The following is a 13,958-nucleotide window of genomic DNA, read 5'->3' as shown; positions in this document are numbered from 1 at the left end:
GCTGCATTTAGAAGCAGTTTCAGAGACATTCACACATCCTCTTCACAAAATATCTGAAATCCATGGAAATGCTTTGAAAATGCAGCAAAGAGAGTATGATAGCCTTTAATTAAAGTGTGCACCTCCAGAATACTAACATATAAAATTATAGAGCACTGGATGCCTATTGGATTGCATGACAGATTTCATCTTCACAGGAAGAGATCGCCGATAAAAATGTCACTGCAGCTGTAAGCTGCAGATATAATTTTAACATGTGTGGCATTTTTTCCTTGCATTTTCTCTTCTGAAGCTGTGGGGGTATGGCTGGAAGCTAGCTCAGGGACTTATTTGTAAGGTTTGTAAGGCGTACTAGGTCATCACTTGTCTAAATAATGATTCAGGGAGAACAGAGCAACAACAAGGTTTCAAGCTGGCGTTTTCCCCTCTGTTTGAAGAGGACATATAATTCCCTGCTGTCACCATGGAAACTAAATTGTATTAGAGATTCCTGTTGACTCATGCTGAGACTCGCACTCAAAACACAGAAAAATCCATTTCAAGTTGGTTAACCATACTTTTTTTTTTAATTGACACATGTATGTAGCCCCAGCACTTCTATTCATGGCAGCCGCTTATCCCAGGATTTGGACACACACACACACAGACACACACACACACACACACACAGCAACATGCACACACAAATGCTTGCTCACACACAGCACATGCATCTGTTTCTCGTTCTATCGCATCCCACGGTTCACACTGTTTCACACTCATCATCCTGGGCTCTTCCTATTTCAGTACCCTCCACCACGATAATTGTCTCAACTCCTTTCCCCTCTCTCCTACGTCTGTGCTCTCAGAGAGATGTTGCCATGGAAACTGGCTACAACTGATGGGACTGAAACGTCACGATTGGCATACATAATTGGCAAGCACATGCACACGCAAAGGTGCATGTGCTAACATACACACACAAGGACACACATTTTTCTCATTCATTATTATGCAAGGCTTTTTAGATTGTGTTGTGGTTATTATGGCTGCACAGGCATGTATGCACAGGAAAGCCATAAGGACAAAAAGTATAAGGTCACACACTTGATAAACATGTAATTAAAGTTTCATGTTGAGTCTTATTGGCAGAATACCACAGCAGTGACAAAAAGACAGGACATACTGAGACATGATATGATTTCACTTCCACGTTCTCCAGCTGATTTATTTGCCCAGCAGCATCAGCAGCTTTCAGCAATCACACTGCATTTTCTCCAGGAAATTTTCTTCTGTATATGTACTGATGCGTTACTAGTCCAAATTGCTTACAGCTCCAGACATGTTTCCAATCATAAATCTTAGCCAAGACTGGGAGAGTCCTGCTATTACTTTTCATGCCGATATCTGGGTGATTTTTTTATGAATATTTGTATAAACACAAATTTTAAATGCTGGCCTAAAATGATAAAAATGATGAACACCATACTTCACAGTCTCAACAACAGCAGGAATAGGGCCACCATGTGGTGGGATATTGGTAAGAATGCCAAACCTTTTTGCTAATATCTAAATATGAGGCGCAGCAGGAAGCATCTGGTGGTTAACGATCTGGTGCATGATTCTGAAGAGATGTAGGCTCCACCCCTTTTCTGCCATTTTGAATTTTTCCCAAACACATTTTTTGCATCCTATTCTACATAGGCTATTTCTTCTGATCTCTACCAAACTTGGTATATACCATATTTAAATGACCCTAAATACTATCCATGCCTTTGATTTAGGATATCGCCAACGGTCTTTAATTGGTTGGCGAATGTTTGTGGGTAAATGTAAACAAACTCCCCTAGCTCTTGATTGGTTCATCCAGTTGAAGCAAAATTTGACTCACATGTACAAAACTGGAAGTTGAATGAGTCAGTACATTTTCATTTTGTTCCAAAACTAGGGTATGTTTAAAAATATAAAAAAGAAAAAAAAAACTAAATTAGTGACAACAAATCACTACAACTCCCATATACTTGCCTACATCTAGAAACATGTTTTCACTTGTAACATGTTAACCATATGTAGGACATATTCAGCTTGGCACAGTTGTGGTATTTCAATAAATATTTTGTTTCAGTAGTGGTAAACCAAAGAGTGCATTTCTTATGCTAAAGAAATCTTGCTTGGTACACAGATGTACTATGGGGAAGTGCGTAACATGTAACATTACAAATGTCTACACCTGTTAATTTTCAGTAATTTCATAGTCGCATATGCTTACATCTGGAAATATGCTTTCTTTAGGAAATATAGATTCTAGTTCTCATTTCTTTTTCTGCATTCTTTGTTTTTCCATTTTTCTTTTCATCCACTGAGAAAGGAGCAGATGTGCTTTCTTAACAGTGGCTGTCTCCAAGAACATGTCAAACCGTTCACACTTATGTTTTTATTTGGACTGTGGATTGTCCGTCCAGACACACATTTATGTGTGACTCACTGTGATTCTCAGCGGCTGTCTCATTTCTAAAAATATCCATGCTTCCTTCTCCAGCTAAATACCAACTTTATTTTCAATTAATGGTCTAATTTATTCCACAATTTGACCTTCCAAATGTCTTTTTGCCAACCAAATAATTAATAAACTGTGGTGGAAAAAATCATATTTGTCTATAGTTATACTGGTGTTTTTATAGACTTCTGTAACATTATGTGGAACAAGTCAAATAGTGGCTGATGTTATATTATTGTTGATATATGGTCAAATTCCTGAGGTATTTTTACAGTTATTTAATAAAAGAATCATTATTCAATTGTAATGGTCTTTTTAATCAAACAGGTCTGCTCACAACTAATTTTAAAATTAAATTTTAAGATCAAATCACAGTATATTTTTTATGAATGAGCCCCTGAGGCTTTAATATCTGCTGTTCTCCTTCTTCTCTTGTTAATGACCATCCATCCATCCATTAGCCTACTCCCACTTATCCTTTAGAAGACAACGAGGAAGGGAGGGGGCTTATCCCAGCTTACATGAGTGATAGACGGGGTACACCCTGCAGAGTCCATCTATCACAGGGCCTGTAATCAATCATGACAGTCTAATTTTACTCTTGCTGTAATTTAACTGGTTCAAGTGACACATGTTGGACGTTGAATTTATAGAATATTTAGGTAACAGTGTTATGTGGAGAATAAAAAAGGGGGTAGCCTTTCCTGCATAGTCTTTAGAGTTTTTGTTACGAACTATGAAAAATACCCCAATACCATTAAAAGTCTTGCACTCAAAATAATAGAGTGAAAATCATATTATCAGCAAAATATACTTAAAGTATCAATTAAAAGCACCAATTCTGCCGATAAATCCTTGTGACTGATCTATAACTCTATACAGAAATATTAGATTATTAAGACTAAGCTTGTGTAATAAGCTTGTGTAACTAATTTTGAATGCTTCACATACAATTTAGTTATCCCAGTGGTTACCAGCATTGTGTCACACAATCTTATGAGAACAGAGATGCAAATTTGTCGTAGTGGTCTCTCTGTGGCCCCAGTTCGGACTGAAATTCACACACAGTCTTTCTAAATAAAATTATTTTAGAGAGTTTTACACTGATGCACCTGATAAACTGAACTAAATGTTGAGAATACTACTGATCTGTAAGAAATCTCTGATGGCAAAATTTTTAACTAGTGAACCTAGAGAACTAGACAAACTGGATTACATTTCAACCTTCAGGTCAGACTTTTTTGTTTTGTTTATGAGAATTATTTTTTTTCCCCCCTTGTTTGTGTTTAGATGGTGTTAATTTTGTTTATGTAGTTTTTTCCCCCATTCTTAAGAATAATAATACGGTCTTCTTACAAACTTTTCTTTGATTTGATTATGAATTATGGACTATTTGACCAAGTAAAACAATTAGAAACTTGATCTTTACAAAGATATGAAATTTATGATCTTATGTTTTTAGTGTAAAATCTTAAGAAATCTTAATCTTAAAAGCAAATAGTATCTATAGGTAAGCAGGATAAATCAGCATGGAATAGCAATAATATAGAATAGAATTAAATTAGGTCAAGTACCTCAAAACTGTGCACTTAAAGTGATACATGAGCCATAAAATGAATCGACTAAAGGGGAGAGTGGGGGGGCGACATACATACATACACACATAAAGCCAATGAAGCTTATGTATTCAGCAATGGAGCATTAATCCAGCCACCATGTTGACAGCTATGGTATTATACAAACATCGTCCTAATTAGCACTTACCATATGAAAAAAAAAAAAAAACACAAAATAGCTTGAGCGCTGTGTAGGCGAGGCCGGAGGCCAGCCGCACTATAAATGGGCTTAAAAGGTGAAAAATGAAGCGGTGCATCTCAGAGGGGTCTGTCATTAGTATGCACAGACATGTCAGAGGAATATTGCTTACAATGTAAATGCAGGGTGCTTTATAACTGAAAGGGGCAAATATAATGTACATCATTTTCAGACAAACTGCACCGTCTCCTAATAGAGCTGGGGTGTAAAAGCTGTTTGAAAAAGAGGCAATAAACAAACAATCTGCAGCATTAAAATGCCATATGCATTACATTGCTGGTCATAAAACAGTCGAACGTGGAACAGTTTCTACACAGTGACCACCTGTTCAAAAACCTTTGCTCAAAGAGACATAGCAATCTATTCAAAATATGACCACGCTAACTTTTTCAGAAACATTCTGAGTAATCTGATTACTCACTTTACTTTTAGCAAAGGTGAACCCTGACATATGTTAAACAGGCCCAGAGGCTTGGTGAATATCTGCTATTAATCCCTGTATGCTGCAAAGAGAATCCATTTAAACAGGATAATGATAACAGGTTGGAAAAGGATATTAAACCCAGCTATTAGCTGCCATCTTCACAGACTAATAGCTGTTCTAGTCTTTCAGCTGCCTCTGTCATAGCTGCAAAGGTGTAGATTAAAGTCTTCATACAATGAAAAAAACATTTTCTCTGCATATAAAGTAATTGAGATCCATGATATCAAATCAATATCATTTTCTCTTTGTCACAATGTTCAGAGTGCTTATTTGTCCAGTAAATGCAATGTCGATGCATGGTCAATTGCTGCTTTGTATTTGTCTATTTCAAATGTGTTTCACATGTAAAAATACACTTCAGAACAAAGTCAGTGTAAAAAACATGGTAAAATGATGTGACCCAGTCTATTTCACTTTTAAGAGAAAAGAATCATTTTGTTTTAGACATGCAGTTTCAGCCTTTCGTGTTGGAATGTTTTAGCTGTGGAAACAGGAAAAGATCCATGTGCCATGTAGACTTACTTCACTTACAGTACATCAGATTGCTGTGAGCTTTCAAATTCAAAATGCAAGCAAATAGAAGTAGTGATCCATCAGCTTGCAACTGGACTTAGTCTTACAAATGAAAGGCGATTAAATCCTAAGCTCCTGCAGATCCCCAGTAGCACCACTTGCTGTTATGGATCCACACGCTGATTGATTTACATTTCAGGATTTTGTTGGGTTTGTGTGGAGGGTACTGTGTGACAGCTTGTTCCCATTCAACCAACCGGCTTCCTTTTTCAGTATATATAAGGGAAGATCCGGTAGGGGACGCGTCGACAGTAGGTGTCCCACGCTAGTCCATATTTGGCCCTGCACTGTCTCTCATCACGGGCCTCTCTGTGAATCAGCAGCACGGTGAAATATATAACATAGAAGTAAGGTAGAAGATGTGAGAACCCTGAAGAAAAGAAAGCATATATAAGCAAGAGGAAACGTGCATAAATTATAATTATTATATTCATGACTCACTGATGAGATTATGAATTTCAAATGCTTATCAAAACAGAAAACACCTTCTATTACTGACATCAATGTTTATGATGTGAATTGCATCAAACAGGCTGTGGTTCTTTTAAATTTCAAAACTCAGCAGTGAATACCACTCTGATTATGCTCATAATGCTCCGAGCGTCATCTCGATGGTTATTTTCTGAGACCACACATTACAGGTTGGAGCAAACACCTTTTCGTCTTTCTGTCATGTTTCCTCAGTCAGGGTCTACATGTGACCACCTTCCTCTTTATCACCAGCTTTTATCTGTCCACAATATGCCATAATGATTTCCTTTTGAGTGCATAATTTAGCCATTTGTCACTTTTGGTGCAGTAATTAAAGCAGAAACTACTGCACGTCTCAGTTACAAAGGCAGCTACACAAGTGAGTCACATAAAGTTGAATATCAATGAGAACTATGTGTCAGCCATAACAAAAGTCTGACAGTCACCATTTCCAGAAGTGAGTTTTCAAGGGAACATGAGGCAGTTTACAGAAGAACAAAGACAGACTGTTGCTGCCTTTACTGAAGCTACATCACATGATAACACGTTATAATCACAGTGCTAAGGACTGGAAACAGTCAATCATTGTCAGTATTGGAAGTTGCCAATAATTAGTGAACGTTGGTGCTGAAAGGTTAGTCAGATTTGCAATATTATTTCATTATTTTTGGCCATGCCAGCTGCTCTATGGATGAAAACCCTGATCTGTGACACGCTCAGTCCACCACTTTGGTCCAGACTGTACTTGACTTTTCCTATAGCGCCCCCTTTAGGTCAGCAAATATGGATTGCGTCAACACCAATTGGAAGAATTTCTGTGAAGTACTGTTTATCATGTTCGCCACAGGGTGAATGGAAACTTTTAGCTAGGTTAAAATTTCAGTCTGTCAGTAAAAATTATGACACTCTCATCAGCATCATGTAATTACATTACAGTTATTTTATTTTCGGTAATATTATGAAAACTCAATTATAGCTCCTCACTTTACCTAAAAGACACTTATAAGAATATTAACTTAATAGAGCAAACCACTGACTGTAAAGAAGAAGAAGAAAAAGAAGAAGAAGTACTTTATTACTCCCCAAGGGGAAATTCAATCGTTACAGCAGTTATTCTAATTTAAAGTTATTAAATTTAGTATTATTTAAATTATATAAATTAATAGTAATTAATAAAGTGATTAATAAAGTAATTAACTTGTATGTAGAAAAGTAAAGTCATTATTTATTTTTGGGGGTTTGTGTGTGTGTGTGTGTGTACGTGTGTGTGTGTGCGTGCACGCATGTGTATGTGTATGTAGTGTGTGTGTGTGTTATTGTTTATATTGTAAAATTATAGTCTTAAAGTGAATACGTAAACGTAGAGTGGTGACCATAGGATCTACAGACCGGTACATGCACACTTCTTAAAATGTGCTGTAGTCCAGCTGGACAGCAGGCACCAATCAGAGTGAACTAATATGTAATTCAGGTAAAAATGTGCAGCTCATATTATTAGAACACCAATGTATTCTGTGATAGATATGGCTGCAGATGATTAATACTCAGCCTGACATTCAGCTCTTATCAATATCACTTCATCCACATTTAATTATGTAATTGTGTTACGTCGCTGTGGCCTGCATGTAAAACAAGCCTTGCGGTGGCCTTTAAGCTGTCTTACCACATGGCAGGGACCAAGCCAGGGCCATGAGGAGGTCACCGAGATAATTGGGATGTCGAACGAGACCCCACCAGCCTGATACCAGCAGCCGCTTTCCTGTTGCTGTAGCGATGGTCTCTAGTCCTGCAAGTAGGCAGGCAGGACAAAGATAGTATTGAAATTTAGTCATTTTACAGATCAACTCCCTGTTTCCTCCTCTTCATACATGCAGCAGGAGTTGAGATTATTACATTATTAGAAAAGGGAAATTTTTTTGAGAAATTACTAACTTGCAACACTCGGATGTGTAGGGTCTCGTCTAAACTGGTTCTTCTGTGAGTTGGATTTCCTGAAAATATAATATCCAATACCTGATGGCCAAGAGAAGATGTTAACATCACCATGTTTTACCATGAAACATGGCACGTAATGAAAAAGAGCCAACACATGATTACCATTCAGTACAACTATAGTTGAGGCTCCAAGTGAACTTAGAGCTTGTGGGTGCATGACCAGAAAGGCTGCCTGCAGGCCATATGTGAAGGGAACCCAGGCCAGGTCTCCAAAGACCAGCATGAAGCCAAAACCATCATGTACAATGTCCATGGTAGTCAGCACAGCCTCCTGTTAGTTAAAAATTCAAAATTCGCTCCAGCTCCTTTCTTATTTTTTATTCAATGTTTGTGCAGCTAAAATGACAACTGAGGTACGTGAACCTCTCACCTCGTTCCACAGTGCATCCGCCACGTACAGCAGCTGGAAACCATTGACCAGTATCATGGCGAGGGAGGGGGAACCTCGAAGCTCCACCTCTTTCATCAGCATGCCGAAGTTTATGAGCACCTGAGGTGAAAAGGGGAGAAGTGAATACATTAATAAATCAGTAGTCAGGCACCTATACTTTCCACGTACTGCCAGACAAACTCATGATACAATCAAATCACTCAGAAATAGAAAAAGTAATTATTGATTAATTTGCTCTGTAAATTTGTTTTCTCCATGAAAAGTCAAAAAATTGTTTAATTTCCATAAAATCCATGTTGTCAAATTCAAATGTCATGTTTTGTCAGAGCAACAAAACTCAAAGTTTCTAATTATAGAGGTCTAAGAAAACCAGAAATTACATTTTGGGGCATTCTACCCTAAATAATAATAAATAATAGAAAAAGATGCAAATCAATTTTCAGCCAAATAACAAATCCATAAAGCTCTACATGTCACCTGTATCTCTTACGTCATGAACAAAAGTGCTAACAACGGTTTTGTCTAGTTGAATAAATGATACATTCAAATGCCCTGAGACAGTAAATATTTATACTCATCTGAAGAGGACTGAAACTCACACTGTGATCTTGGTTGCGAAGTTGAGAAAACCTATTTGGAGCAATCGTTCAATAATTTAAGACTCTTAAAATCCCTTAAAATATTTCATCATTTGGGAGATTATTAGGAATTGTAAGATGCTGAATGTTCAAAGTAAATAGTTTTAAGATTCACGAGGAAACCAGGAAAATCTCCTACACAGTGTCTGTAGCCAGCTGGTGGAGGCTTTTTCTGTCCTCTCCTACGCACATGGCTTTAAAACATTCAGATGTGCAAAGGTTTACTGTAAATACAGAGAAGGAAAAGTGCTTGCAACAAAGGAGCCATAATAACATTTCTCAATATGATTTGATTCCTTTACTGTCTCTATATTGTTTTTTACGTCTAGTAAAGATAGAGAGAAACTTTGTGTAATTTCAGGAAGAATTATTCTCATTGGAGGTTTATATTTTGTTTTCTTTCATCAGACGGATGATGATGTGCACTCCTGTCCTCAAACAGATCTCTCACTGTGTCAGGTCATCAGGGAGAAGTTTCTGATTCTGTGTCAGACTCACAGACTACAGATGATTGTGGACAATCAGAGGAGAACACCGCCACCTGTTGGCCATGGCTGGTTCTCATCACCGTTAATACATTTAGTGTTGTATGTGTCCTTAATAATTCAGAGGACTTACAAATAAGGCCTGATAAAATAAAAAGACAAAAAATAACCATTCCAGTGATATATTGTTTGTGCATCAGTCCAAGCCATGTGGTTGTGTACATGACTTTGAATGGAAAAATAGTTAGGACATCCCACGGGCGGGACAGATTGAATTGTTCCCTTCTGCTGGTCAACTCACCCAGCCAATCAGACCCGGTCTGAGCTCACAGAAATATTTAAGGTCAAAGTTTCCAATCCGGGGGTTCAGCTCCCGTCCGATGAAGAAGTCATACAGGGGATTACCTACACGGAACAGGTGCATCAGGTACATTTTTGAAATTTAAATACAATAAATTCACTATTATCACTTCATCTTCATGACAGCTATAGATCATTTTATTTTGATACTGATAAAAAATTTTAATTTAAAAGTTATCAAGATTATGGATTTACATTTTTTTTGACTGATTTGTGAAACAAATAGCAATGTTTTTTATTAAACGTAAATATTTAGGGGGGCTACTAGCTCATGTTTCCTTTTCACAAACTGGAATGAACAATCATCAGCTAGCAGAAGCTGAATCACAATACTGGCTGCTCTCAGGTCTCCACATTCAGATGCAGCAGAGCACAGTGTAGACACTGTAGCAGGGTCATTTTACTTGAAAGCGCATTTTCACTTTATGCCTGATGCCTGCAGGCTCCAGTAGAGCTTGGTTTTTAGATAATTACCCACAGGAATAGTAAAACCTCCACCAAACAATAAAACCGGCCTACAAATGTACAGTACATCACCAGTGGCTGTTGTAAAAAGTATTTTAGAGTGGATTCGTCCTTTAATGATGAATCATGACTCTCACCTGTGTTGCCCCCCAGAGCTAGAGTATGGGAAGGAGCCCAAAAAGAGCGGATGTAGAGGTAGATAGAGAAGAGGAACGACACTGCTATTGCACACACAGCCAGAGGCAACAGCAGCTCAAACAGATACCCCAGAGGAGCTCCGAGACCCAGCAACAGCATCAGCACCACACCGCTGATGCACAGGCCATGAAAACCTGAGGGGGAGAAACAAACAGAACTAAATGTTGTTGCAGAATGGCAGTGGTACCTTCAGGTTGTGCTACTTAAGTAAATTTTAGTTCAAAGTCAGAACAGTCAGAAAGTAGATGTTGAAGTTAAATGAAAAAAAAAACAAACATAAAAACGTGACTTTTGGATCTTTCCTAAAATAAAATGTCACAGCAGGTGAAAATGGGTGTCAAACTAAAGCTATAAAATATTACAAGCCATTTTACAGCACTACAGTACTATAATCAATAATGTTCCTGAGCACAATAATCCTCCATTATTCACATTTAAAAACCTGACATTTAAGCTATGACTCAAATGTAAAGCTGCTCCTTTAACTAATACCGATGCAATCCTAAAAATATATCATTATTATTTAAAAAATAAGCCACGATGTCATGTTTTACTGATCAACATCATAAAAGCAGATTATTGTGCCCCCGAAACCAACAGTACCATTTATGGGATACTTGAGGCGCGTTCCATCCCTCAGCACTAACCCTTCAGACACCTGCAGGAAAATATACACAACACACATAAGACAAAGTCCTCTCTTTATATTAATAACTGGAGCACAGCTGTACTTGAGTTTAACCTCACACCAGCCTGGTGAACATGTTATACCTTTCCTAATGGGACCATATAGAGGAGGGCGTGCAGAGCGATCCAGCCCAGCAGAAGCACGGGGGCCAGAGGTTCCCACAGCTGACCGGTGGAGGGGAGGGGAGGAGGCCACTGCAGCACACTAGCCTCAGGAGATTGACTCACACAGATCAGGAATAGCACCGTCAGTGGAAGAAAGATGGGAATGCATACAGCACCTGGGAGACGAATAAAGATTAAAGTGGGATTGAGAGCAGTAACCGCAAGCACCAAAGATATAAAAAAGAAGCAAAGCAGAGAAAACATAAGGGCAGAGCATGTCTGACCACTGAGATCATCTAATGCACTGCATCGTAGTGTAACACATTGCAACCATGAAAAACTAAAGCACCTGAAATAATTATTTAGCAGAAAAACAATAAAATGATCTATCAGTGTGGGTGTAATAAAACCTCTGGTGTATTTCAGCATTCACAGTTGTTTTAAAAACAACGGGAGAACAAATTGGATGTGATGATCAATTAATAGACCGCAGCACATAATGACTCACCACACACAAACACACACACACACACACACACACACACACACACACACACACACACCAGGAAGCTACGATGACTTTGTTTTCTCACTTTATTGTCTGCAACAAAAACATCAGAGCAGAAACAGCATGAAAACGAGCACTTAATTATTTTCTGTTCAACTGCAGCAAATGTTGATTGTTTCATTTAGTGCTACTGCTGCATATTCGTGTGGCTTGAATGAGTTGTTAGTAATCCGATGGCAAATGTTGCTATGCAAAGTAATGCTCATGATAATGCGAAGGCAAAGTGTTTGAAATAAAATGAAAGTGGGAGCTCTGTGGTGACGTCGGGGTCGGACGTCCTGCTGTGACTCACCCAGGGATCCTCCAAATTCCTTCTCTGTGTCCTGTAAGGATCTGTGCTTCAGTGCTTTACTGTTGGGCCTCATTATTGGTCTGCTGGGAAAATATCAGGGTAGGTGTATTTCAGTCAAATTAAAGACCACTGAGAAACTAATATATGGCAGTAATTAGATGGTACAGCCAATTAGTAAAACCTGACAGGAGAAACGCCAAAGTACCAGCATCTTCTGATCATTTTGGGCTGTTATTTGTTACAAATGCCACATACAGTATCATTTATTGCAATTAAATGAATCTTATACATAAATAATATATTTGACTTCAGCACAGCATAAACCTACTTACAGATGATGCCAAATCCTTGTTAAGAATCATGTGCTTATTGGATAAATGCAACATAGAGATAATTTACAAGAGAAAGATCTGGCATGATTGTTTACTGCACCACTGTTCCTAAGCTAAAAGTTTTAGAGGAGTTGTCTCATAGGGATAAACATATTTCTTTCATCTCATATTAACAGCTGGGAACGAGGTGTGATCTGGTATCCTCTATAGTGTATAGTGAGGTGTATCCTCTATATCTCAACTGAAATGTTAGGCACAAGCCAGAAATGTATAATGTTAATTTTTCCTATGGACATTTTTTTTTTTGTATCTAGGTTCCCAAAAGATTAGGTTCCCAAAAGTTAAGAGACAGGTGTGGACTGGAGCACTGAGGAGAGAGGGCGCTGACCCATATGACCTGTGTTTGCTGCTGTCATTAGAAGACTGACAGGACTGACAACATGTTAAAAGCAGCGTTTACACCATCTTTGCAAAGTTAAGAGTATTTAGCTGCAAGATTGCTTCATCAGAACAAACAAACCCTCCTCATACACTGCACACTGTATTTAAAAATCGCATCTAAAGGAACTGAAATAGCAAAATGACCATTTCATCAGAATGTAATTCAATAGATAATTGAATATTAACATGTTTAGCATATGTTGTATTATGTATGCTTTATTCACTCCAAAATTACATGTGCACTTCTCTTAGGGCAGCCATGCTACAGTGCAATAAGAACAAAAGATTGTACCTTTTTCAAATTAAAGCAAAAAAGCATTTTTGTTTTGTATTTTAAAGTGAAAATAAGAAAATAATAATTTGTTGACATGAATTGTGAGAACTAACTAGAAGTTTGTAGAGAGCTGACTTTTCACTGAAACCAAAGTCATTATATTACATTAGTTTCAGGTTTATAGGACTCCACTTCTGAATGAATCGAAATCACAATGTCAAATTAATTTATTCAGTTTAACAATCCCCAATTAAGTTGAGCAATTAAAATTCAATTGCAAGTTATTTTAAATTATTGTTCAAATATTTCTGGCCATAGGGAAAGCCCTATGTCTTAATTTCCATTATACCATTTTTAAGATTTGGTGAAACTGTGTTGAAGTGTTGAATTACTGCGATCGCTGCCATAAATCACCGAGTCAAAGGTAACTGCTGTTATTTATTGTGTCCATGCAGGGACGCTTCTGTTGTCAAACCTGAGACTAAAGGCCGGTCAGTCATACTGTCCCTTGTCTGAACAAACAGAGGCTTTGCAGTAAAACAGTCTGTGTAAAGAGCCGAGCTGTTAGTGTTGTAACGCAGGAGGCTTACCGCTGTATGTCACGCAGCTTCACACAGGAGTGTTGGCATTAACGCAGCTCTGTGCATCCGTCCACCAGCTCGCGCATAGAAACGCCCCGAGCTACTTTTGTCAAACAGGAAATGGTCCCTCAGCCAATCAGATCGCTCCGCGGTCATCAGAAGAGGCTGGAGAGAGGAGGGCTCAGCCAATCAAATGAGGTCTTCAGGTGGCGACAGTGAGCTGTACAGCAAAGGGCTGAACTATGGCTGCGAGGTGTTGCGAAACTCACCTGGATTACAGCCTGTCTGTGAACAACGTTGTTACTGTGCGTTTATACAAGAGGAAAC

The 13,958-nt window shown here is 38.2% G+C and overlaps 1 protein-coding gene across 2 annotated transcripts; it reads right to left on the bottom strand.

The window, feature by feature from the left end:
- Positions 1-4,998: 4,998 nt before the first annotated feature.
- tm7sf2 (transmembrane 7 superfamily member 2) lies at positions 4,999-13,921 on the bottom strand. Of its 2 annotated transcripts, none has more exons than XM_026327935.1 (11): positions 13,641-13,921; positions 12,004-12,086; positions 11,123-11,319; positions 10,955-11,009; positions 10,291-10,485; positions 9,630-9,733; positions 8,185-8,304; positions 7,917-8,085; positions 7,752-7,832; positions 7,483-7,605; positions 4,999-5,718 (listed from the first exon to the last, which is right to left on the bottom strand). In XM_026327935.1, the coding sequence occupies exons 2-11, from the start codon at positions 12,074-12,076 to the stop codon at positions 5,558-5,560; spliced, it is 1,278 nt and encodes a 425-aa protein (XP_026183720.1). In that variant the 5' UTR covers positions 12,077-12,086; positions 13,641-13,921; the 3' UTR covers positions 4,999-5,557. The 2 variants fall into 2 exon arrangements, with proteins under 2 accessions (XP_026183720.1, XP_026183719.1); XM_026327934.1 differs by having other exon boundaries at positions 12,004-12,083.
- Between the last annotated feature and the right edge of the window lie 37 nt (positions 13,922-13,958).

This window comes from Mastacembelus armatus, chromosome 14 (assembly GCF_900324485.2).
Source record: "Mastacembelus armatus chromosome 14, fMasArm1.2, whole genome shotgun sequence".
NCBI classification, from domain to species: Eukaryota; Metazoa; Chordata; class Actinopteri; order Synbranchiformes; family Mastacembelidae; genus Mastacembelus; species Mastacembelus armatus.
This window is presented reverse-complemented; position numbering and strand designations above follow the sequence as displayed.